The sequence below is a fragment of the Capra hircus genome, chromosome 5, assembly GCF_001704415.2.
Source record: "Capra hircus breed San Clemente chromosome 5, ASM170441v1, whole genome shotgun sequence".
Classification (NCBI taxonomy): domain Eukaryota; kingdom Metazoa; phylum Chordata; class Mammalia; order Artiodactyla; family Bovidae; genus Capra; species Capra hircus.
The window spans coordinates 67,046,461-67,073,632 of NC_030812.1; the positions used below are offsets into that span (position 1 = coordinate 67,046,461).

The following is a 27,172-nucleotide window of genomic DNA, read 5'->3' on the forward strand; positions in this document are numbered from 1 at the left end:
GAGGGACTGAACAACAGCACATGCTAGCTAAGTAATGCTCAAAATCCTGAGCAACTGAGCAACACTGTTAATAGACTTGAGGGCATAATCTTACTTCTGATGGCATATTTCAATGGATGTGGTTGAGATGGTTGGCTCCAAAGGATAGCTTACTCTAATAATCTGATCGAGAGCAGGGTGGAAGAGAGTAACTAAAGTTTTAGTTAATATATTTTATTGCATGCTAGAGCTTAAGACGGAGAAGGCAATGGCAACCCACTGCAGTACTCTTGCCTGGCAAATCCCATGGACAGAGGAGCCTGGTGGGCTGCAGTCCATGGGGTCGCTAGGAGTCGGACATAACTGAACAACTTCACTTTCACTTTTCACTTTCATGCATTCAAGAAGGAAATGGCAACCCACTCCAGTGTTCTTGCCTGGAGAATCCCAGGGACAGGGGAGCCTGGTGGGCTGCCATCTCTGGGGTCGCACAGAGTTGGACACGACTGAAGCGACTTAGCAGCAGCAGTAGAGCTTAAGAAGATATCATGGTGTGTAATTCTCCATAGAACAAGTTAGATTTTGCCCAATACATGTTTGATAGAGGTTTTGGAAGCCTAGGAAATGCAGTTAAGAGCTCTTGTCCTATATGATCCCGACAAGTGCACACAGAAGGGGTCAGTTGCTCACCTTGAAAGAGTGCAAGAAGTCCTTAAATCACTGTCCTGTGAAAATGTCAATCAACTTGGTATTAACTGATAGTGATGACAGTAAGCTGATGATGAGGACAATACAAACATCTATGATACTCTCTGTCATAATCACTAGAGTCAAGTGAATACTCCAAACACAAATTTCACTTGAAAACCCCATTTAAAACATACTTTTGGAAGTCCAGGATTGCTTTTTTTGTAGGACATACAACTTTCTAAAAATACAGTAATAGTCATACATGTTCCCTATAGAAAATTTTAGAAATATAGAGAAACACAAAGAGAAAAGAAAAGCATCGGAAATCTCACTATAACCAATGTTATTTTGATGTGTTTCTTTCCAGTTTTATAAAAATGCATTAGGTACACATCATACATGGGTTTATCTTTCTCCCACCCCCCGACCCCCACCCCCATCCTCTTGCTCAAAGTCACTGTGAGTCCTGCAGCAGGCCCCTACTCATTCTGTCCCCAGAGCATGTCTGGTGAAAGTTGGGGCCTTCACTTGATGCCCCCTGATATTCAGCAATCGACAGCAAGGGGGTTGCTGTGGCTCACACAAGGTAAGACAAGAGACCAGCCTCTCCAATGACCTTTTCCCTGAAGCATGTCCTTTGATAACTGACTCAATGGCTGCAGCAACATCATACTCAATTCGGGAGAGGAGGAGTTGACTAGTTGCATACTGGTTTACTGGACTGGTACTGGCCCACTCTTGCCTTTTGTACCAGGGCTGTGAGGTGTGCAGGTGCCACAGCTGACTCAGTTAGTTGGGTAGAGGTATCCATGCTTTTTTAGGCACTCAAGTGACTCATATGCAGTAGTGAGAGACACTGGCTAGGCCTACAGGGCTGTGCCACACGGACTTCACTTACATCCGAATTCTCTCCATTTCTCTCTTCTTCCAGTGGCCTCCCCAGCCTGCTCCTTTTCCCCCAGAGCACAATGCCTGCCATTCATCCCTGTAGAAACAACAAGCTCACTAAGACTTGCTCCTGTCTTGCAAATTTCACCTTCTAAGACCACCAGTGGCTGTATTCCCTGCAGTTTCTTTTGACTCCACCAGGGGCAGCAGTGAGCCTGGATCTCAGTGGCCAGTACTCCAATTCATTGGGGTTGACATGGAGACCCTAAGGATATGGATAAATGTGAGTGCTGATGCTGTTTTCCTAAAACAAGCTCTGAAATCATAGGCCTGACCTTTGTAAGACTTCATTTCCTTCCTGCAGTATTTATTCCTCCCTGCCTGGGCTGTGTTATAGTTTCCTTGCCTTAATTTACCAGGAAAATTGGTAAACTCAAGTTGCTCCTTTGTTTCTCCTTAATCTCTAGGTGAGGGTTGGTAGAAGACAATCCACAATAAGATCAAACTGCATATATCCTGAGTTTTCACTTATATTGTGAAAATTTCCCCCATGTCATTAAATGTTTGGGGAAAATATGATCATATATGATGATGTATATTTTACATATATTTTGCAAATTGGGTACCATAATTTTTAAACCTTTCCTCTATTGTTGGACATCTAGTTTGTTTACAGTTTTTATTCTTATCAACAACTGCTGTGAATTTTCTTATATATACATCTTTGACCCCTTCAGAGATTATTTACTAAGAGCGGTAAGTACCTCGTTTCATCCTTGGAAATCTCCTCAGCACTAACAGCAGGAGTGGCTTCACATATGGTGTATAGTGAAAACTCATTAACTCCGCTTATGGTCTAGATCAGCTTGCATTGGAGCCCTATAAAAACTGTCTCTTTACTATTAAGCTATACGAAATCACAAGATTGTGCCAAATCCAATTAGCATCTATCATGAGCTAGGCATCTCACATTTTGTTATATTCAATTTCTGAAATGCTATTAGCAGAAACCATTAAGGCATTAGAGAATCAAAGCACAAGTTAAAAAAAAAAAACCACACACTTTCCAATGAATGTATATATCATGTATTATCTGTTCATCTGCTACAACAACAAAAGCCCCTGTTCAAATGATGACCCTTTGAGAGGAACTATTTAACAAACCTTAGGTAATACTCGGGCCTCCCTGGTGGCTCAGATGGTAAAGAATCTTCCGCAATGCAGGAGACCTGAGTTGGATCCCTGGGTTGGGAAGATTCCCTGGAGGAGGGCATGGCAACACACTCCAGTATTCTTGCCTGGAGAATTCCATGGACATAGGAGCCTGATGAGCTACAGTCCATGGGGTCGCAAAGAGTTGGACACAACTGAGCCACTAACTTTCACTTTAAGCAGTTTAAGCTACTTTCTTGGTGCCTTATATGATGTATACCATCATATATGATGTATACCATCATGTGCAAATCATAGCATCAAGTCCAGATTTGACAGTTACAAACAATACGCACACACACACACTCACATCAGTGCACACATTCACACTGTGTATGACACTAACACCCCAGCACTGATAGAACAATCAGCTGTTGATTCACCAACAGGAGAAAGGCAAGACCGAGGAAATCTACATCTCAAAGCTACCTGACTACTGCCTTTGTGGAGAAACAGAATAACAAAAAGCAAAACAGGAAATCACCTTTCAAGCCTTTAGTTTTACCATCACTACGAAATAGTGCATGCGTGCAAAGTCGCTTCAGTTGTGTCCGACTATTTGTGACCCCGCCGACTGTAGCCTGCCAGGCTCCTCTGTCCAGGGCAAGTATGCTGGAGTTGCCATTTCCTCCTCCAGGGGATCCTCCCGACCCAGGGATCGAAGCTGTCTCTCTTAAGTCTCTTGCATTGGCAGACAGGTTCTTTGCTACTAGCACCACCTGGGAAGCCCACCATGAAGTAGACTGAACTCAAATGCTATTTTAATATTAGCACAGCCCTGGGCCCAGAGTTTCTCACGGAATACAGGTTAACTTGACCAAGATTTAGACTGAATCCATTTACTTCTCGTTCCTGCAGCTGTTTCCAGTCTCTGTGGTTTTACCTGATAGAAACTTCTTTTGATATGAGGGGAAAAGAAAGTTGGTGTATTCAATCTAAGAATATCCTACTTCCTAGGGACAACTGGAGATTTACCATTTAAAAAAAATCCAAGTGTTTTCTATGCATATTCTGTGTGTAGCAGGCTATTTTTAGGCTCTTAGATCTCTATGTTATATAAGTTTACCTTGCAACTTTTACTTCCTAAAGTACCAAGTTATAGTCACACACAGTATAAGGAAAAGGTCGCTTCCTGATCTGATCTTAGCAGTTGATAAAATAACTTTTCAGGTCACCTTACCTGGGATGTGAAAGTTGGCTTGGTGTATACCCTAGAGATGCCAGTCCTCTCCTCTGCCCTCTAAGAGGGCTTATACAGGCAACCAATTACCTGGGACCCCTGACTTTATTGGGCTTCCCTGGTAGCTCAGATGGTAAAGCGTCTGCCTACAATGCAGGAGACCTGGGTTCGATCCCTGGGTTGGGAAGATCCCCTGGAGAAGGAAATGGCAATCCACTCCAGTATTCATGCCTGAAGAATCCCATGGACCAAAGAACCTGGTGGGCTTCCCTGGTGGCTCAGATGGTAAAGTGTCTGTCTACAATGTGGGAGACCGGGGTTCGAGCCCTGGGTTGGGAAGATCCCCTGGAGAAGGAAATGGCAATCCACTCCAGTACTATTGCCTGGAAAATCCCATGGACAGAGGGGCCTGGTAGGCTACAGTCTGTGGGGTCGCAATACAATGTGGGAGACCGGGGTTCGAGCCCTGGGTTGGGAAGATCCCCTGGAGAAGGAAATGGCAATCCACTCCAGTACTATTGCCTGGAAAATCCCATGGACAGAGGGGCCTGGTAGGCTACAGTCTGTGGGGTCGCAAAGAGTTGGACACGACTGAACAACTTCACTTTCACTTTCCTGACTTTATTGGCCTCGGCTGACTGGATGCCCCCAGATCCAACATGAGTCAGTTAGGTCTTCTGCCCTGTTCTGCTGTGCTTAGTCGCTCAGTCGAGTCCAACTCTTTGGGACTCCAGGGAATGCAGCCCTCCAGGTTCCTCTGTCCATGGGGATTCTCCAGGCAAGAACACTGGTGTGTGTTAACAATTCTGATACCCCAACACATGCGTATTGGAACTGAACAATTAAGTAAATACATAGCAGATGGTGAGCCAGGCTTCTCATTGTTCGAATTTATGGATAAGCAAGAGGAAGAGGCTAGAATAACCCTCACAGTAACAGAGTTGGAGACATCAGTATGAGCTCATGTTTATCTTAATATATAGATGGCTACATATAGAAATATTTACATGTATATGTAGATGCATAGGTTAGCATACACACATATGTTTCCCTGCTCTCTTAGCTGAGAGGGCCTGGAAGCAACCACTTCCCAGTAGCAATGAATACACCTAGTGCCTAGAGAGTGGTTTCTAATACTCTTTTCCAATAAAAGGAACGAGGGCTCCTTGGAGAAATTGCTAATTCTAACACTGGGCAGGAGATGAACAAGATGAGCCTTAAAAGTTCTAGTCATCAGGAGAAAAAATTGTAACTAAGTGTGGGTACAGATAGTAACTAGACTTATTGGGGTGATCATTTTTATAATATATACATATATGGAATTATTGTGCTATATAACAACCAGAAACTAATAGAATGTCATGTCAAATATATCTCAATAAAATTTTTTAAACTTGGATTAAAAAATAAAATTGGCAATTTCTTCAATATTTGCTAAGCTCATATCTCACAGAAAATTTATATATGAAGAACTCCTACTACTCAAAAGACAGCCCAATGAGTTGGAGATGTTTGTTCTATAGTACTCTTAGGAAACATGATGCAGCCTTGGGACGCGGAAGACACTCTAACATCTCTTATGACACACAAAATCAATGTGTTTATTCCATCACAGCAAAATGCTTCTTTGCTAAGACCAAGATGAAATAATATGAGGTTTCTTCTATGCCCACCTTCTAACAAGTCTTTATCATAAATGGATGTTGAATTTTGTCAAAAGCTTTTCCTCCACCTATTGAGATGATATGATTTCTATTCTTCAATTTGTTAATGTGGCGTATCACATCGGTCTGCATGTAGTGAAGCATCCTTTCATCCCTGGGATGAGTCCCACTTGCTCATTGTGTGTGATCGTTTTAATGTATTGTTAGATTCAGTTTGCTCTATTTTATTGAAGATATTTTGCCTCTATGTTCATCAGTGATACTGGCCTATTTTTTTTTTTTTTTGGTGGTATCTTTGTCTGATTTTGGTATCAGGGTGATGGTGGCCTCATTGATTGAGTTTGGGAGTGTTCCTTCCTCTGCAATTTTTTGGAGAGGATAGGTATTTCAGAAGTTTCAGAAGGACAGGTGTTAACTTTTCTCTAAACGTTTGATTTAGAGAAGCCATCAAGTCCTAGATTTTGTTTGTTGGTAGTTTTCAATTTCAGTTCTTCTGATTGATCTGTTCATATTTTCTATTTCTTCCTGGTTCAGTCTTGAGAGATTGTATCTTTCTAAGTAAGTATTTGTCTATTTCTTCTAGGTTGTCCATTTTTTTGGCATATAGTTGCTTGTAATAGTCTCTCAGGATCCTTTGTATTTCTGTGGTATCCATGGTAACATCTCCTTATTCATCTTTATTGAGTCCTTTCCTTTTTTCCTTGACGAGTCTCTGCCTGAGGGTTTACCAATCTTGTTTATCTTTTCAAAGAACCAGCTTTTAGTTTCATTGATCATTTTCATTATTTTTCTTCATCTGTTTATTCTGCTCTGATCTTTATGATTTCCTTCCTTCTACGAACTTCTAATTTTGTTTGTTCTCTTTTCTCTACTTTGCTTTGTGTTTGGTGAGGTGGTTTACTTGAGACTTTTCTTGTATCCTGCGGTAAGACTGTATTGCTATAAACTTTCCTCTTAGAGCTGCTTTTGCTACATCAATAGGTTTTGGATTGTGGTGTTTTAATTTTCATTTGTCTGTAGGCATTTTAAAAATTGCTTTAGGAATAATAGGTACAGATGTCATTTGAAACAATCAGGCAAGGTCACCTAGGGATAAAAAACAGAGAAATGGTAATAAATCCGAGCTGCAGGGCATTCCAACGCTTAGAGGTTGAGAGGTGGAGGAACAACCAGCAAGATGAAGATGAGGCTGCCAGCAACGCAGAAAGGAGAGCAAAGGCAGATTTAAAAAAAAAATAAGTCAAGTGAAGACAGTATTTCAAGAAAGGAGGAGACTCTGTCAAATACCTTTAGAAACTAAGATGAAGATAAGGAAATCAACTCTGAATATTCACTGGAAGGACTGATGGTGAAGCTGAAGCTCCAATAATCTGGCCACCTGATATGAAGAACCAACTCGTTGGAAAAGACCCTGATGATGGGAATACCTATCTGACCTATTTCACATGTACTGTTGTGAGAACTAAATAACATGTTATTTAGGAGAAGGGGGTGGCAGAGGATAAGATGGTTAGATAGCATCACCAACTCAATGGACATGAGTTTCAGCAAGCCCTGGGAGATAGTGAAGGACAGGGGAGCCTGACTGGGGTCAGTCCATGGGGTCACAAAGAGTCAGACACAACTTAATGACTGAACAACAACAAGATGAGGATTCTTACTGAGAATTAAGCACTAGATTTGCAACATGGAGATCTTTGGTGACCTCAACAGGTATACTTTCAGTAGAGTGGTAGGGACAAAAGCCTGATCTCTCAGAGTGAAGTGATTAGAGAAATACAGGAGGCTTCTGGGCCGCTGAGGGTTAGCTTGACGTCTGAGGTTATGAATTTATAGATTTGTCGTGTGTTCTTCATGAACCATGCTCAGCTGTTCAAGTGCAGGGAAAGCATCGGCAGAGAGCTGTATTTAACCAGAGCTGTCCAACAGGAATGAAGGAGATAGTTGAGGATGTACAAATTGATGGGCCAAGAAATGTAAACTGAATAGTGAAAACAGTACTTAAGAGTGAAAAGTGGTAAAACAGTAAAGTAGAGGTCTATGTATGGTCAGAGGCCAATTTATTATGCTCATAAACAACATATATACATTCTCTTCTGGGTGAGTTCTACAAGGCTCAATGTTCATCTAGTTTATCAAGAAGTAAGTACAACAAGGCTGGGTAAATATGTCTTAAATTTTATTATTTGAGTTTACAACAATTCAGAGATGGCAGATGCCAATTATAAATGGGTATGCTATACAAGAGCTGTATTAAAAGGCAAGGAAACCCAATTACTGAAGGACCCCTAAAAATGTACTTCATTTGGCTACATCATTGATAGTCTATGCCATCATAGACTATCACATTACTAACAGTTTCTATTTTATTAGGTTCTAAGAAACTTTATTTCTTAAAGAATAAAAAGCGATTGGTGGGCAAAAATAAAGTCTTTGAAAAGATTATCCATGTTTAAATAAAGTGCCTGATAAATTAGTGAGAGGAGGAAGTTCAGAAAGCAAACTTACGTGGTGTAAAAATAAACTTTGTTAATTTGCTTTACATACAACTATAATAAATGCATTTTGTGGGTAGGCAAAGTTATCTTATTCATTCTATACTTATGTAAAGGCTTTCAAAAAACAGTAAAAAAAATTTAAAAGAATTTAAATCTGTTTTATAAATTAATTCAGCTGACTATTTAACCAGAGCTGTCCAACAGGAATGAAGGAGATAGTTGAGGATGTACAAATTGATGGGCCAAGAAATGTAAACTGAATAGTGAAAACAGTACTTAAGAGTGAAAAGTGGTAAAGCAGTAAAGTGGAGGTCTATGTATGGTCAGAGCCCAATTTATTATGCTCATAAACAACATATATACATTCTCTTCTGAGTTTTCCAAGTCTTTATTTTTTCCCCCATTTCATGTCTTTTAGACATTTTGTTGCTGTAACAAAGATTGGGTAGCAAAAAAGAAAGAGGACACAACTCAAATCGGTCATTCTAGTTATTTATTAGCATCTATGGAAAACGGCTAGATTTGGGAAGGCAATTAAATATTCTATGAAATAAGGCATTGTTCTTTCTTCTAACATTTTCGTTTATCTTTATTTCCTTGGTCTTAGGAACATGAATAATTTTAGAATTAGCTACATTTACCAGTAAGATATATTAAATGAAGATTTCCCTGTCTGAAGTTGGAAAGATGTAGCAATACTCTAGTCTACTTTAGAAGATCTTGTTTCTGTGGTTGATTTCCTCAGAGTTGACAAGTTGTATACATTTGGTACATTTGGAGGGTCACAGAAAAATAACTGGCTTAGGAGATTGACGATCTAGACTAAATCACAATTTGGGGCCCTTTGTAGCTGTGCAACATTAAAAAGGTAACTTGGCTGATTTTTGTTTCCTTCTGCTGTAAAATAGAGATGGGAATACCTAACTGACCTATTTCACATGTACTGTTGTGAGAACTAAATAACATGATGTATTTGAATGTGCTTTGGAATATGTAATGAACTAAAGCTGTTGGTAAATACTTTAAAAATGTGATTTGCTGTGCATTTTTTAGGTATAAAAATGAAAACAGAAATCATTGGGAAGTATAAATGCTTATGAATTATACAGCCCAAATACAAATAATTTACAAGTGCTTTATAACAAAATCAAAGAAATTACTTACGCATTTTTTTAAATAAAAAATTTTGCAGAATGTTCACTACATGATATTATAAATCTCCAAAGGTGAAATCCTATAATTAGTTCAGTTCTCTGCCTTACAACTTCATTATAAGGTAGAAGAATGGAATAATTAAAAGTTTTAAAATAAGCAAAATATATACCTCTAAACCACAGTCCCTTTATTTTAAAGAGCTTGATAACACTTCCCTCAATATATATACAAACAACCTACTATTTATATAATGTTAACACTAACTCACAATTTAAACCATGGTGATCAAAGTCAATGTGCATTTCTTCTTCCCTTTATCACTCAGATTATTAAATATCTGACAATCTTGAGAGATTCCACTGTATTCTTCAAAATATATGCAACATAAACAATGCTTACCTATTGAATAACTAAGATGTTGGTCAAGTGTTTGGAATACAGATCAGAGTTTTAGGAAAATATTTGAGAAACACAGCAGTGTACCTGATAGCGTCCCATGCAGACGTGAGCCTGTGCAGACAGGCAGGAACAATAACTGAAGTAAACCACCAGCTCCTCCTTTAAAACGGTAAGTCTGCAAGTTTCAACAGACCTCTTAAGAAGAACAAATGAACCATTTGTTCATTCTAAATCTGATGATATCTTGATTATATTAAATGGTACCTTTTAAAAAAATTATGAGGGCAGTATTAATTATAATGTAGCTAACAAATACTATATTCTGGGCAAGAGCAAAATTTTTACACCACATGACAAAAGCATGTCAGTAAAATGTGCTAAAAGAATAACTATAGAATGCTAATATCCCGCTGTGGTCTTTGCCATCAGCAAGCCAAGAGTCAGCACTCCATCAACAGCTTCTGTCTCTCTTTCACACGCCGCACACACACGCACAATTTCTCACACCATCTTGATCTACAAATGCAGGGCAGCATTTTGGACTAGTAAGTCTTCTGAAAAAGATCAACCGTCTTTCAATAAATCAATCATCAAAAATGACCCATTGCTTTCACTAAAGGCAATTCTGTGTTTAAAGGGTAGCCTGCAGAGAACTTTCAAGGTTGAAATAAAATTAGCATTGGCACAGAGAAATTCATACAAGCAGATAAAAGTGAGTTTATCTCATACTCAGTAGAACATATTGAGGTCAGGTTAGGAGCAAACAAATTGGTAAATGGGTCCTCAGCTGGCAGAGAGGTGGGCATAATTAAAACAAGGTTGCTTGGGCCCCTTTCATTTAAAAGTCTGCTTTGCAGAACAAATACATCTGTGAGACAAGAAAGATGAAACCAGAACTCTTGGCATTATAAGTTACACAGTAAGACAGTACATTTCGGCTATGTCTGTGGTTCTAAAATTATTCATTGTAAACATCCTATATTCCTTTCTAGTTAATCAATTTCAGAGCTTGAGCTTGTGTCTATGTCTATGTCAAATTATCATTTATTCTATGAAAAGCAGCACAAATACTGTTCATTCTCATTTCAACACAAATTCCTTAAAAAAAAAAAAAGTGTTAAGGCCATTTAATGGAATCAGGGCCAACTGAAGATTACCCTGGCAGAAGTCAAACTATCGAATTAAAAATTGTGAAAAAGAGTCATAAGTGGTTGTCTTGTGTTTTCCTTCTTGGTTACTTGAGAGTAGCTTGTAGGATTTATTAGTCCCCAACATCTCCATCTCGATCTCCAATAAGCCAGAGAAAATGAAAACTTAAGGCCAACAAGGCTGTCCCAAGCAGATCACCCAGTGCCGTCAGATAGGGGATGGAGAAGCTATCCGGGTCCTTTCCTTTCCTCCAGAAATGATGCACCATCCAGTCAGCGATCCACAGCAAGGTAAACACCTAAAAAAGAACATCAAAGGTTATTCCTGTCACCTGGACAGTCCCAGCCCAGTAAATATGGCCATTAGTCTAGACCACGGCTCTCTGAAAGGAACAATATGTGTCTAGGAGAAAGAGTTAATTGACAAGAAGGTTTTCTTTTCACCAGAAAGAAATACTATATGTCTCTGCAATTAATGAAGTTTTTCGGGCTTCCCTGGTGGTTCAGTGGTAAAGAATCTGCCTACCAATGCAAGAGACATGGGTTCTATCCCTGGTCCAGGAAGATCCCACAAGCTGCAGAGCAGATAAGCCTGTGCGCCACCACTACTGAGCCTGCGTTTTAGAGCCCAGGAGCCACAACTACTGAGCCCAGAAGCTGCAGCTGCCGAAGCCCACACACCTAGAGCCTGTGCTCTGCAACAAGAAAAGCCACTAATATGAGAAGCCTGTGCACCGCGACTAGAGAAAAGACCAGGCAGCAAGGAGACCCAGAACAGCCAAAAAAACAAAACCAAATAAATAAATCTGAGCTTTTCTTCAACTTGTCACATGTATCTTCGCATTTTCTTCTGGCCTCTCTGAAACTACCGTGAGCCTTAACTTTAGTAGGACTGCACATTTTGCCAAACCACTATCGTTTCAACTCACTGCATCACTGCTGTAAAGGTCAAAAGTTGGAAATAACCTGAAATGTTTACTGCCTCAAGAATGGCTAAATTAACACTTAGGTCATCCAACCGAAGGGCTCCCCAGCTGGCACTAGTGGTAAAGAACCTGCCTGCCAATGCAGGAGACTTAAGAAAGTGGGTTTGATCCCTGGGTCAGGAAGATCCCCCAGAGGAGGGCATGGCAACCCACTCTAGTATTCTTGCCTGGAGAATCGCATGGATAGAGGGGCCTGGCAGGCTACAGTCCATAGGGTTGCAAAGAGTCAGACACAACTGCAGCAACGTAGCATGCACGCACAGCTAACAGTGGGATTCCTTCAGACCTTCATTTTGTTCCAAGGAACAGGCAGGAGTCTAACTCCCCAGAGAGGAGGTTAGATGTTCAGAATTGGAGGGCTCCCCTGAAATGGCCAACCACCCCTGCCCCAATCCTCCAACAGTAAAGTGCACAGTCAACCACCCTCTCCCACTGCCAAGCTACTTAGCCTCTCCATGCCTCAGTTGCCTTTCTGTAGAATACAGAAAACAATCCCTCTCTCACAGAGATGACAACATGAGCATTAAATAATGCAGAGCACTTAGAACAGTGCTGCACACACAGAAAGAACATAAAAACTATTTACTAGGATTTAAAAGAAACTAGGTCATATATGAAGAAACAAGAATCTGACTTTTCAACAACTGCAGTAGGAGAAAAGCTAGCGATACCTTCAAAATCCTGAGAGAATATTTCGCTGTTAACCTGCACCCAATTTATCAACCGAGGGTTGAGGGTAAACTAGAGGTATCATAAGACATGGCGGTACTCAGGAAAATTCTCCCCTGTTCCCTTTGGAATTTTCTTGAAAATGTGTTGATGCAAAATGAAGGAGAGAACCAAGAAAGAGAAAGACCTAAGGAGCTTCCTTGGAGGTCCACAGGCTGAGAAGGGAACCAGATCTCACATGCCACAGCTAAAGATCCTATATACTGCAAATAAGACCTGGAGCAGCCAAATAAATAAATATATATTTTTTTAACAGAGAGAAAAACCTGAGAGCCACATAATAGAAGTGCCAACTTAAGAGAGAGTGAGCGAAAGCTCCAGAGAGAGACAGACACAGTAGGCTGGGAAGAGAGTTCAGACAGAGCTGGAGGTTGGAGGCCTCTGGAAGTGGAGTCTCCAGGAAAAAGGCAAGCTGGTAAATTACCTGATATAACAGAGTTTAGGGGAAGGGACATTTGGGAAAAAATTAAAGATAGGTATACAGAAAGCTGAGGAGGGCATGGCAACCCACTCTAGTATTCTTGCCTGGAGAATCCCTTGGACAGAGGAGCCTGGTGGGCTATGGTCCACAGGGTTGCACAGAGTTGTAAATGACTGAAGCAACCGAGCAAACACGCATACAGAAAGCTATGAAAGTGAAAAAACAGGGCAATTATCTCCAGAAAAAATTAAAGAGAGATAAAAAGAAAGGAAATGTATTATAATACACAATGTGGCTTTGTGATCAATGATATTTTTACAGCCATAGAATATAAACAATATTTATTACATAAAAATAAAAATTGGGCATTACTGCATTAGGAGGTTCAAAGTTGGGGAAATAAAGCATGGAGTTAGATAGCTAAATCCTCACTACCATAAGTGTGGGTCCATAAATATTTGTTTAAATTGATAGAGCAAAATTAGCAGTGCAAGTACAATACAGAGATAAATAACAGAAGAAACAGTTACATGAGCTCTGGAGGACTATCAGTAGTGAGCACTTTATCCCCCCTAACACATAAAATCTCTTTTGTTAATATACATAAAATATCCTGTTTCAATAGGTGATGGGCTATGAAGCAAATTTAATGTAACTGGTCTTAAAACAGTGAATAGAATAAAATGAATATAATGAAATAGAATAGAAAGTATCAGCATGTAAGAAAAAAGTACTAGCATGTACAGCACACAGTAAGGATATTTCATAAAATTTTAATTTCAGTTATGAAATTATATGTTTTAAAAACATATAAATGTGTGTGTGTGTGTGTGCATGCTTGCTCAGTCGCTTCAGTCATGTCCTACTCATTGCGACACCATGGACCATAGCCCTTCAGGCTTCTCTGCCCAAGGGATTCTCCAGGTAAGAATACTGGAGTGGGTTGCCATGCCCTCCTCCAGGATAAACGTGAGTGTACTTATTGAAATACAAACATATTTCTTACTGAGGTCAAAAACATTTGAAAGCTACTGATCTAATATGTACATCTTGCTGTTACATTCCAGGGGTCTAATATGTAACTCCCCAGAAGGGGAAAACCACATCTTCTTTCTATTTGATCTCTTGGTTTCCAGCAAAACACTTGTACATGATAAGCCTGAAACCAATGGCTGGTATTGAAGAGGTTCTGCTGCTGCTGCTGCTGCTGCTAAGTCACTTCAGTCATATCCGACTCTGTGTGATCCCAGAGACGACAGCCCACCAGGCTCCCCTGTCCCCGGGATTCTCCAGGCAAGAACACTGGAGTGGGTTGCCATTTCCTTCTCCAATGCATAAAAGTAAAAAGTGAAAGTGAAGTCGCTCAGTCGTGTCCAACTCTTAGCGACCCATGGACTGCAGCCTACCAGGCTCCTCCGTCCATGGGATTTTCCAGGCAAGAGTACTGGAGTGGGGTGCCACACTGAGTAACTGTGTTGCTATCAACAAGTGAAAAAGCCTCTTAAGTATTAGTTTTCCTCATCTCTAAAAGGAGACTCACAGGCTAGTTGCAGAAATTAAGTGAGCTGTAAAGGGTTAAGCAAATGTTTGGAACATAATCAGCACTCAATAAATATTAACACCATCATCATTGATCATGAATTGTTACATTGTCTCAGAATTTACCACCTTTATTTAAAAGGTAATTTGGAATAGAAGCATGACTTCTCACCTTTCTAAGCCTTAGTTTGGACTTCTTTAAAATGAGTAAATTGATGTCTCCATGGTCAGTTTTAGTTCTAAAGTACAAAGGTAAGAAATCTGTGGTCATAAACCACATAGGGATCGCTCTCCTTACCTTAGCATTCCTTCCTCCACTTCTCCCACATTCTTAAGTCTCATAATTGAATTTAAGTTCTCTTCCCGTGCAATTTCTTTTTTTTCAATGTATAAGTTGTTTGATATTTGTTTATTGGTTTGTTCGTTCAACAAATATTTATTGATTTTTTAGGCTCACTAGTGGAGTAAAGACAATCTCTTTAACAAGTGGTGCTGGGAAAACTGGTCAACCACTTGTAAAAGAATGAAACTAGATCACTTTCTAACACCCCACACAAAAATAAACTCAAAATGGATTAAAGATCTAAATGTAAGACCAGAAACTATAAAACTCCTAGAGGAGAACATAGGCAAAACACTCTCAGACATAAATCACAGCAGGATCCTCTATGATCCACCTCCCAGAATTCCGGAAATAAAAGCAAAAATAAACAAATGGGATCTAATTAAAATTAAAAGCTTCTGCACAACAAAGGAAAATATAAGCAAGGTGAAAAGACAGCCTTCTGAATGGGAGAAAATAATAGCAAATGAAGCAACTGACAAAGAACTAATCTCAAAATTATACAAGCAACTTATGCAGCTCAATTCCAGAAAAATAAACGACCCAATCAAAAAATGGGCCAAAGAACTAAATAGACATTTCTCCAAAGAAGACATACGGATGGCTAACAAACACATGAAAAGATGCTCAACATCACTCATTATTAGAGAAATGCAAATCAAAACCACAATGAGGTACCACTTCACACCAGTCAGAATGGCTGCGATCCAAAAATCTGCAAGCAATAAATGCTGGCGAGGGTGTGGAGAAAAGGGAACCCTCCTACACTGTTGGTGGGAATGCAAACTAGTACAGCCACTATGGAGAACAGTGTGGAGATTCCTTAAAAAATTGCAAATAGAACTACCTTATGACCCAGCAATCCCACTGCTGGGCATACACACCGAGGAAACCAGAATTGAAAGAGACACGTGTACCCCAATGTTCATCGCAGCACTGTTTATAATAGCCAGGACATGGAAACAACCTAGATGTCCATCAGCAGATGAATGGATAAGAAAGCTGTGGTACATATACACAATGGAGTATTACTCAGCAGTTGAAAAGAATTCATTTGAATCAGTTCTGATGAGATGGATGAAACTGGAGCCAATTATACAGACTGAAGTAAGCCAGAAAGAAAAACACCAATACAGTATACTAACACATATATATGGAATTTAGGAAGGTGGCAATGATGACCCTGTATGCAAGACAGGAAAAAGGACACAGATGTGTATAACGGACTTTTGGACTCAGAGGGAGAGGGAGAGGGTGGGATGATTTGGGAGAATGGCATTCTAACATGTATACTATCATGTAAGAATTGACGCAGGGTGCAGCATGCTTGGGGCTGGTGCATGGGGATGACCCAGAGAGATGTTGTGGGGAGGGAGGTGGGAGGGGGGTTCATGTTTGGGAACGCATGTAAGAATTAAAGATTTTAAAATTTAAAAAATAAAAAACAAAACAAAAAAAACCAAACTAATATTTATTGAGCATCTACTATGGGTCAGGTACCACATACAAATAAATATTCTTGCCCTTTTCACAGCTAACATTCCAGAGGGAAGAAACAAATAAAAAATTTAAAAGCACAAATAAATAACACAGTATATTAAAAGATGATAGATACCATGGGAAAAATAGAGCACAGTAACAGAAGGCGGCAATGGACAGAAGGAATGAAATTTAAAATTTTCTGTGTTTTAACTAAAAGTTATTACAAATGAAGCTAAAGTCTCTGTTTAAAAAAGAAGAAAAAGTATTGTTTCACATTAAGTTCCTTTCTCTTGGAAGGTACTCTCTACTATGCCTAATTTTATTAATGCTCTGCTGAAGCTGGAGACAAATTTCCTTCTAAAGCAAATAAATAATTAATAATTAAGGTAAATAAAAATCAGTACCACATAATTGAATACCTAAAGAAACTATTATTAAATAGTGGTAACAGTGCTCCACAAAGTTTCTTTTAAAAGATATTGTGATGACTTAAAGTTCAAGCAGGTTTGAACTTACTGTTTTTGGCAAAGTTAACAAAGGATATCAGTGTTTCTTGGAACACTGTGTATAAATGAATTATTAAAATCACCGTAAGTATCAGATACTTCTTAATGCAACATGTTTTATTTTCAAACTAAATGATAAGGAATGTATGCTTTTTTACTGGGAAAACACATCAAAACCATAACCAAGCACTGACTGTATTTTTACATGGTCTGTTTGTTTTTATGAAATATGCATAACTTCTTTGGGTAAATATACCTCCTGAAAAGGCAAATCTGTAGCCCCAGCTAGTTATGCATGTTCTAGGTGTATTATTTGGAATCCAAATAAATATATAAAACACAAGAATATATATTTGCTTTGGACAATTGATTTCCTTGGCCAGTTCCTTTTCTGAGCTAGAATCAACATTCTCATCCATGAGCATCCCCTCAATGCCCCATTGCCAGTAACAGCCTTGTGAAGAAAGATGATTTCTTTGGGAGAGGAATGCTTAGAAATATGATACAAATAAACACAACGAATAGCAAATTAGTACATTTCTTCCTAAGCCGTAACTTACAAAAGCAGAATTCATTTTCCCTATAAAAATGTGCTTCCTTAATCCAGTTTTCAGACTGGAAATGCTACTAATTAAAATATAATATTTAAATGTCTGCTAAGAATAACTTAGGATTCTTAGCCAACAGGAATTCAATCTACTCCTGACAGACAGATAAAAGCATTTTTTCTTTGGCCTAAATTATTTTTGTGAGGTGAGAGGTAACGGAAGGCAGGAAATGAAGGAAACTTATTTTAAGAAGGAGACCATAATAGTCACCAAAACTTTTCAAGAAGTCCATGGCACAAAAATGGTTAAGACCTTCTTAGAATGGAAGGACCTTTCTTCTACCCCAAAGAAACCCTTAGAATGTGTTCAGGAGACAAGATAACAATATTCACAGCCTTGGTTTTTAATAGCAAAAAATTACGATGTAAGGCTTCCCAGGTGGCTCAGTGGTAAAGAATCTGCTTGCTAATGCAAGAGGCACAAGAGATGTGGGTTTGATCCAACTAAAATAGGTGAATAATAGGTACACATATGAATGAATCTCAAACACAATGCTGAGCGAAAGAAGAAAATCACTTAGCATAAATTCACTATGATTCTATTTTTTACAAGTTTCAAAACCATGTAAAACTAAAAACATATTTTTAGGCATTCAAATAAATACATTAAATCATAGGGAAGAGCAAACACTCATTAGCTATACAATTCTGAATGAATAGTTTGCTTTGAGGAGGAGGAAGGAACACGGAGGTAGCTTTAAAAGGTGTAGGTACTAGGTTACTGGTAGTTCCTGATTCTTAAGTTGACTAGTGAGTGTCCTGGTGGTCACTGTAAAATTATTTTTTATATCATGTACATGTCATTGTTGTTTATCTATTCAATAATTAATATACAGTTGAACTTTTTTTTAATACGTAATTTTTGCCAAAGCATCAGGCCTCCCTGGTGGCTCAGATGGTAAAGAATCCGCCTGCAATGCAGAGACCTGGGCTCGATCCCTGGGTTGGGAAGATCCCCTGGAGGAGGGCATGGCAACCCACTCCAGTATTCTTGACTGGAGAATCCCCATGAACAGAGGAGCTTGGTGGGCTACAGTCCATGGGGTTGCAAAAGAGTTGGACATGACTGAGTGACTAAGCACAGCACACAGCACATTAACCCTAGCCCAGTGATTCTTGCCACTGGTCATGTGACTATGTTATTCTGTTCCAATCATGCAAAGACCAGCGATAGCTAAGGTCACTTAATATTATGAAATGATAACCTGAAAATCCAGCAGAAATTCCAACTAAATAAGATGTTTCTTAGTTTAATAATAATAATAAAAGATAGAAATAAAACATACAAACAGCTAGAGGAAATTAACAGTTATTGACTGCCTACTACATGCTTCCTCCTGAGAAACCTGTATGCAGGTCAAGAAGCAACAGTTAGAACTGGATATGGAACAATGGATGGGTTCCAAATTGGGAAAAGGCTATGTCAAGGCTGTATATTGTCACCCTGCTTATTTAACTTTTTTTTTTTTACTTTACAATATTGTATTGGTTTTGCCACACATCAACACGAATCCACCACGGGTGTACACGTGTTCCCAATCATGTGAAATGCCGTGGATAAATTGCAAGCTAGAATCAAGACTGCCAGGAAAAATATCAACAAGCTCAGATATGCAAATGATACCACCTTTCTAATGGCAGAAAGCAAAGAGACACTAAAGAGCCTCTTGATGAGGGTAAGAGAGGAGAGTGAAAAAGTTGGCTTAAAACTCAACATTCAAAAATCTAAGATCATGGCATCCAGTCCCATCACTTCATGGCAAATAGATGGGGAAACAATGGAAACTGACAGAATTTATTTTCTTGGGCTCCAAAATCACTGTAGATGGTGACTATAGCCACAAAGTTAAGACGCTTGCTCCCTGGAAGAAAAGCAATAACAAACCTTGACAGCATATTAAAAAGCAGAGACATCACTTTGCCAACAAAGGTCTGTATAGCCAAAGCTATGGTTTTTCTAGTAGTCATGTGCGGATGTAACAGTTGTACCATAAAGAAGTCTAAGCGCTGCAGAATTGATACTTTTGAACTGTGGTGCTAGAGAAGATTCTTTGAGAGTCCAGTTGGATAGCAAGGAGATCAAACCAGTCAATCCTAAAGGAAATCAACTTAGAATATTCATTGGAAGGATTGACATTGAAGCGCCAATACTTTGGCCACCTGAGGCAAAGAGCTGACTCATTGGAAAAGATGCTGATGCCAGGGATAATTAAAGGCAAGAAGAGAAGGGGATGACAGGATGAGATGGTTGGATGGCATCACTGACTCAATGGACATGAACTTGAGCAAACTCCAGGAGATGGTGAGGGAGAGGGAAGCCTGACGTGCTGCAGTCCATGGGGTCACAGACTCAGACACAACTCAGTGACTAAACTGAACTGAACTACATGCTAAATAAAATTATTTTAAAGATGCTAATATCCATAGAATATTAGGAAAATACGCAATCAGCAGAGATTAAGTCTTGAACACCTCAAGTGTTCCTTCCTCACCCTCTGCCTGTAGCCTGAAGATGGCTTTGCTTCTATACCTTCCCTTTTCAAATAGGAAGACTTTGTTGCCCATAGAAACATTTCAGTGGAAAAAGGAATATTCAATCACTTAAAACTATTAATATTTATTGAATGCCTTTCTAATACATTACTCAAGTCTGGGAAACAATTTTTTAAAATAGCACACCAAAATATTTACGGTGGTGATCTAAGAGTATGTGGATTTTGGACTGTCAGACTCCCTGACTCCAACCTATAAGACAAAGACACAGTAATCAAAACATTATGGTACTGGTACAAAAACAGACATATAGATCAATGAAATAGGACAGAGAACCCAGAAACAAACCTATGTACCTATGCTCACTTAATCTACAACACAGAAGGCAAGAATATACAAGGGAGACAAGACAGTCTCTCCAATAAAGTGGTGCTGTGAAAAGTGGACAGCTACATGTCAAAGAATGAACAGTCTGCAACACCATACACAAAGATAAACTGAAAATGGATTAAAGACCTAAATGTAAGACCAAATACCATAAATCTCCTAGAGGAAAACATAGGCAGAACACTCTTTGATATGAATTGAAGCAATATTTTTTGTATCTGTCTCCTACAGTAATGGAAATACAAACAAAAATAAACAAATGGGACCTAATTAAATGTTTTTGCACAGCAAAGGAAACCATAAACAAAATGAAAAGACAACTCATAGAATGGAAGAAAATACTTGCAAATGATGCAACTGACAAGGGGTTAATCTCCAAAATATACAAACAGCTTATACACCTCAAAAAAAAAAAAAAACAAAAAATGGACAGAAGAGCTAAACAGACATTTCTCCAAAGAAGACATACAGATGACCAAGAAGCACCTGAAAGAGGCTCAACACTGCTAATTATTAGAGAAATGCAAATCAAAACTACAATGAGGTTTCACCTTACACCAGTCAGAATGGTCATCATCAAAAGATACAGAGAGGATCTGTGAAAAGGAAACCCTCCACGCTGTTGGTGGGAATGTAAACTGGTGCAACCACTATGGAGAACAGTATGGAGATTCCTTAAAAACAACAAAATAGAGCTACTGTATGACCTTGCAACCCCATTCCTGGACATGTATCTGTAGAAAACCATAACTGAACAGATTACATGCACCCCAATAATCACTTAAGCACTACTTACAATAGCCAAGACATGAAAGCAACCTAAATGTCCACTGACAGATGAACGGATTAAGAAGATGTAGTACCTATAAACAATGGAAGACTACTCAGCCATACAAATAATGAACTAATGCCATTTGTAGCAACATGGATGCAACTAGAGATTATCATACTAAGGGAAGTAAGTTAGAGAAAGACAAATATATCACTTATATGTGGAATCAAAAAGATGATACAAATGAACTTATTTACAAAACAGAAACAGACTCACAGAATTAGAAAACAAACATCATATCAAAGGGGAAGGGTGGGAAGGGGATAAATTAGGAGGTTGGGATTAACATATACACACTACTATATATAAAAAAGATAACCAACAAGGACCTACTGTATAGCACAGCAAACTCAACTCAATACTCTAATAACCTATATGAGAAAAGAATCTGAAAAAGAATAGATATATGTATAACTGAATCACTTTGTTGTACATCAGAAACTAACATAATATTGTAAACCAACTATACTCCAATATAAAATAAAATTTAAAAATCCATTAAAAGCAATAAAGTTTAACATTCTATTTAAGTGGTTAAGCTGTTTCCAAAACACCTAGTTATAACACTTAAGTAGTCAATTACAGAATATTTTATTTGTATTTGCTAAACATTTAATACTTCTTTAAAAATAGCATCATATTCAAGTAATTTTATGTATATATTTCACCACTCCAACAGATTTATTCTCTCTTTTAGATGAGGAATCTTGTCAAGTATTTGCCTTATTACCCAAAGAAAGTACACTCAATACATCCTGAATCCATTTTAACAAATATTTATCTATATCTAACACAGAAAACACTGTGATGAGCTTTCTGGAGCAGCAAGAGAAGAATAAGACATGGTTATTGCTTTCAGTGAGATCAGACTCTAAATGAAGAAACATAACTGAAATGCCAAAAATAATCCAAGAATAATATAAAGCTGAATATTCATTTTATAAATATTTACTGTACCAGGCAGGGACTGGATGCTGAGTCTATGATGATGAATAATACATAATCTCTGAATGAGCCTGAACTAGCAACATACTCTTCTGTTCTCTGGGGGAAAAATGGAATAGACCTTTACACAGAGCTGGAAAGTAACACCATAGGGAACCTCAACTGAAGTTCTCCAGAGCACTTCCCAAAGCAGATGACTCACAGAGGCTGATTATTAACTCAAGATTCTCAGAGCAAAGAGATGAGCACACAGAGTAAACAGCTTCCAACCAAGTCCAGCAAAGTAGCAGCTATTGTTACAAATAAAAGAACGGTGTTGGACTTTCTTTTAGCCAAGCAGAATGATGGCTGACACTTCATATTATACCCAAATTAATGTTACAAGTGAAATCAAACAATCTGTATCTAAGCTAAAAGAAAAGGCAGTCTGGAGACCAAGGAAATCATTGGGACGTATTTTCTTGGTCAGGTCTGAAAAATCTCAGGTTATGGTAGTGAAATACATTCTAGTTCTTTCTTGTTGTGTAGTTGCTAAGTCAAGTCTGACTCTTTGGTGACCCCATGGATCATAACCCGCCAGGCTCTTCTGTCCACAAAATTTTCCAGGCAAGAATACTGGAGCAGCTTGCCATTTCCTTCTCCAGGGGATCTTTCCAACTCAGGAACTGAACCCATATCTCCTGAGTCTCTGCACTGGCAAGTGGATTCTTTACCACTGATTCACCAGGGAAGTTCCTTCTTACAATTAGAAGTTCCTTCTAATTAGTCTTGTTTATCTCATATTTAATGTTTATTATCCAATGTCTGAAATGTTTCAACCCAGGCACTGTCCCATCAGATGTTTCAATAAATAATTCAAAGACCCTTCCTCTGATTCCGACAGACTCAAATTGAAAATCAGATACGCTTCTTTCAGGAAGAACTGACAACGAAAGTGAAGTTCTGGATAATCCTTAATGATACCGTGCAGCCTTGACTGAGTGAGGAACAAAGTGGAGACTGAGAAAGTAAAAGTTCCCACACTCCCAGGAAAAGACTGTTCTTTGGCTATGGTAACAAGAAGGCACCAGAACTGGTTTTATGTTCATTCAATCAATAAACAACTTGCCTTATTGAAAGCATTTAGAAGGAAGTCAATCAATCATAGTCCTTGCTCCTGAAGTAGGTAATTAGGAATACATTGGGTCCAATAAATACACCTTTGAGGACCAATTAACAATAGTGTTCACACCCAAGTATCTAGACCTCAATAGAAGACGTCTGTCTACTCAAGCTTCTGGACATCTGCCCATCCCTGAACTCCATGCATCCCTGAAACCCTATAAAAGACCAGTAGTTGCTCTGCTTACAGAGGTTTTGCCTGCTCCCAGCTTAGCTTCTTTACAATGATGAGCAATAAAATCAATTTTGTCTTTTTACTTCAAATACTGAATGATAGTCTCATCATTTTTTGACTTCCTTTAAACACCCCTTCTAAAAAATGCAACAATCTTTACTTTCTGCTTTTACATATTTCCCTATATGGTACAAAAATCACAAGTTTGATTAGCTTTGTTATACAGAACTAACACAGACACTTATTTTTAAGATAAAAAAGAAGAATGGTGCTAAACATCTATTTTTTTAAATAGGAAAAAAATTTTAATGATTGAATCACTCAGGTCAATATTGTCTGGCTCAATATCCCAGGGTAATAGCCAACCAAGATTTCTTTCTCACAAACTTCTTTAAAGATAGTTTTTATGCTTTTCAAGTCAGTGCTTTTACATAGCTGTGTTATAAGATTTTTTTTAAAGCAGATGTTGTGAAAATTCCTCTGCACAGGAGTAATATCCTTAACCAGAACACTAGAAAAAGAAGGCTCAGCTTCTCTGGTCCTAACAGCGTCAGGCTTGACAGGATGGAAAAGAGCTCTCTTTCTGAATGTCTTGCTCCACGGGGCTCTGGCATGTCATGCCTCTGATGAGGCAGGCAGTTGTTTCACCTTCTTTGTTTACTGGCCTGGAGCCCAATTATACCTCTCCAGAGAATGAATCATAAATATGGATTTGGGAAAGTGTCTCAATTTTAAGATCCTATAATCTAAGCTATAATAGCATAATACAGTACTGTATCACAAAAAAGGTAATCCCAGGACTAAAGTCCCAGATTTGATCCCTGGGTCAGGAGGATCCCCTGGAGTAAGCAATGGCAACCCACTCCAATATTCTTGCCTGGGAAATTCCACAGAGAGAGGAGCCTGGAGGGATACAGTTCATGGGGTCACAGAGAGACACTACTGAGTGACTGAGCATACGGGGCTAAAACGGAATCTCAAAAAATCACCTGTTTCAACTTCCCTCTTTCACTATATTAATCAACTCCTAAAGTTAAACTAGATATTTTTACAACTAGAAAGAATAACTCCATGAACTACAGGTCTTCCTTTACATTTCCTTTATCATTCTCTTCACAGTTTCCACTCAACCCAAGCTGACAGACAGGAGCCCACGAACAGACAGGGGCAGGAGAGGCACACAGAAAGAGTTCAGGGATCCTTACTTGCCCATTGGAACCTGGTGGATTTAAATCCTGATGAAGGAGGGAAAATGTGCGTGAAATCAGACAACCTGTTAAAACTTCTTCATTGCTTAGCTCTCTCCTTTGAGATGACATCTGGGAATAGGATTTGACTTAATATCATAATTAAAGGCTTCCCTGATAGCTCAGTTGGTAAAGAATCCACCTGCAATGCAGGAGACCCTGGTATGATTCCTGGGTCAGGAAGATCCCCTGGAGAAGGGATAGGCTAGTCACTCCAGTACTCTTGGGCTTCCCTGTGGCTCAGCCGATAAAGAATCCGCCTGCAATGCAGATCTGGGTTCAATCCTGGGGTTGAATATCTCCTGGAAAAGGGAAAGGCTTCCCATTCCAGTATTCTGGCCTAGAGAATTCCAAGGACTATACACTACATGGGGTTGCAGAGAGTTGGACACGACTGAGCAACTTTCACTTTCATAATTAAAAAAAGACATAACTGCACCATACAATAGGGGCCTACTATGTGCCAGGTATTTAAACATTATAACTACTGTGAAAAGAAGAAACATTATCCTCATTTTATAGGCAAGAACAATAAGACTCCCCCAAGGAATTAAGTAACTTGCTCAAGGCTAAGCCAATTAACTTGCTCAGCTATTGAGAGTCCCTTGACTGCAAGGAGATCCAACCAGTCCATCCTAAAGGAGATCAGTCCTGGGTGTTCACTGGAAGGCCTGATGTTGAAGCTGAAACTCCAAAACTTTGGCCACCTGATGTGAAGAGCTGACTCATTTGAAAAGACCCTGATGCTGGGAAAGATTGAGGGTAGGAAAAGGGGACGACAGAGGATGAGATGGTTGGATGGCATCACTGACTCAATGGACATGAGTTTGGGTAAACTCCAGGAGATGGTGATAGACAGGGAGGCCTGGCATGCCGCGGTTCACGGGGTTGCAAAGAGTCGGACACGACTGAGCCACTGAACGGAACTGATTGGGTGGTTATCCTGGGATTTCAATTATGGCCACATTGCCACCATATGGCTACATTGTCCTTACTTAGAAGAATGAGTTGGTATTAGAATCATGAAAGAGATTCAGCACTAGATTCCACCAGGTTCTGATCCTCTCATGGATAACCTGATACTTCCTGCCCCAATAGTCCACAGCCACAAGAGGTGATGATATTATAATAATAAGACACTACTGGGGACAGGGAAGGGTAGAGGTCTATCCTTGGCCTCTTTTTACAGATGCGAAAACAGATGAGAAATTACTTTTAATCAACCTGACACAGGCAATGAGTGGGGAAATCAAAGCTCAAGCCCTTCCATGTTACATGATGCTGCGTCTGAGCAATGTATCACACCTCTGGAGTTTGTTGGGAATGGGAAAACTGTTGAAAATCTTCATTCTGTAGAATAAACTGCACTCTTTAGTCTGGACTTCAAGACCCTTTTATGATCTTACCATAATCTCAAAATTTCAACCTTATTTTCCATTATTGCCATCCATAAACTCTTTGCTCCAGAAACATTCTTACTTTTTCTGTAAATTTTCTTACTATTTCTGACTATTACTATCGCCTAATCCCGAGTTTTCTCATTTATTCGGCGAAGGACAGGGAAGTCTAGCAAACTGTAGTCCATGCAGTTGCAAAGAGTTGGATACAATTTAGTGACTGAACAATAACAACTCCCTTTTGCTGAAATGGCATTTTCTGTGGATTGCAAGAAACAAAATTTTATCCATTATAAAACTTCCCTGGAATTTCCATAGCAGTCCAGCCATTAACACTGGGAGTTTCCAACACAGCAGGCATGGGTTCGATCTCTGGTTGGGGAACTAAGACCACATATGCCTCATGGCGTGGCAAAAAAATAAAAATAAAAAATAAAGCTTCCCTCCCCAACTAGAAAAATAACCTCCCACTGCTGAAATTCCATAGCACTGAGTCCTTCTCTTGGGATATATTTATGTCCTTGCCTGGATTCCTACTTAACTTCAGTAGGCACAGATCCTAAGTAAACTCTGTGGAATGAATGACCTTTAGAGGCAGAACACCAGACTGGAAGAAGTATGAAGAGCTAACGAAACCAGAGAGAAGAGGCGGCTGTAAATCTTCAAAAAACTACATCCTAAATATTATGGCGCTCACTAAGACCAAAACAGTGTCAAATGTATTCTTGTAAAATACAGTGGTTAGCAGTGTTCACGGCAATGGCAACCCACTCCAGTACTCTTGCCTGGAGAATCCCATGGATGGAGGAGCGTGGTAGGCTGCAGTTCATGGGGTCACTAAGAGTCGGACATGACTGAGCAACTTCACTTTCACTTTTCACTTTCATGCACTGGAGAAGGAAATGGCAACCCACTCCAGTGTTCTTGCCTGGAGAATCCCAGGGACAGAGGAGCCTGTTGGGTGCCGTCTATGGGGTCACACAGAGTCGGACACGACTGACGTGACTTAGCAGCAGCAGCAGCACTGGATCCAGAATCCATCCTGCCATGTGGACTTGGACCAGTCGGTCAAATTCTCCACATCAACTGCCTCATCTGTAAGTGGAAAC

At 39.3% G+C, this 27,172-nt stretch overlaps 1 protein-coding gene across 3 annotated transcripts in view; it reads right to left on the minus strand.

Moving 5' to 3' along the window:
- The window catches only part of SLC41A2 (solute carrier family 41 member 2), a 146,745-nt gene continuing 128,160 nt past the window's right edge, over window positions 8,588-27,172 (minus strand). For all 3 annotated transcript variants that reach the window (XM_018048199.1, XM_018048197.1, XM_018048198.1), the window contains exon 11: window positions 8,588-11,112. In XM_018048199.1, coding sequence (XP_017903688.1) covers window positions 10,927-11,112 — 186 coding nt within the window. In that variant the 3' untranslated portion in view covers window positions 8,588-10,926. The remainder of the gene's footprint in view (window positions 11,113-27,172) is intronic.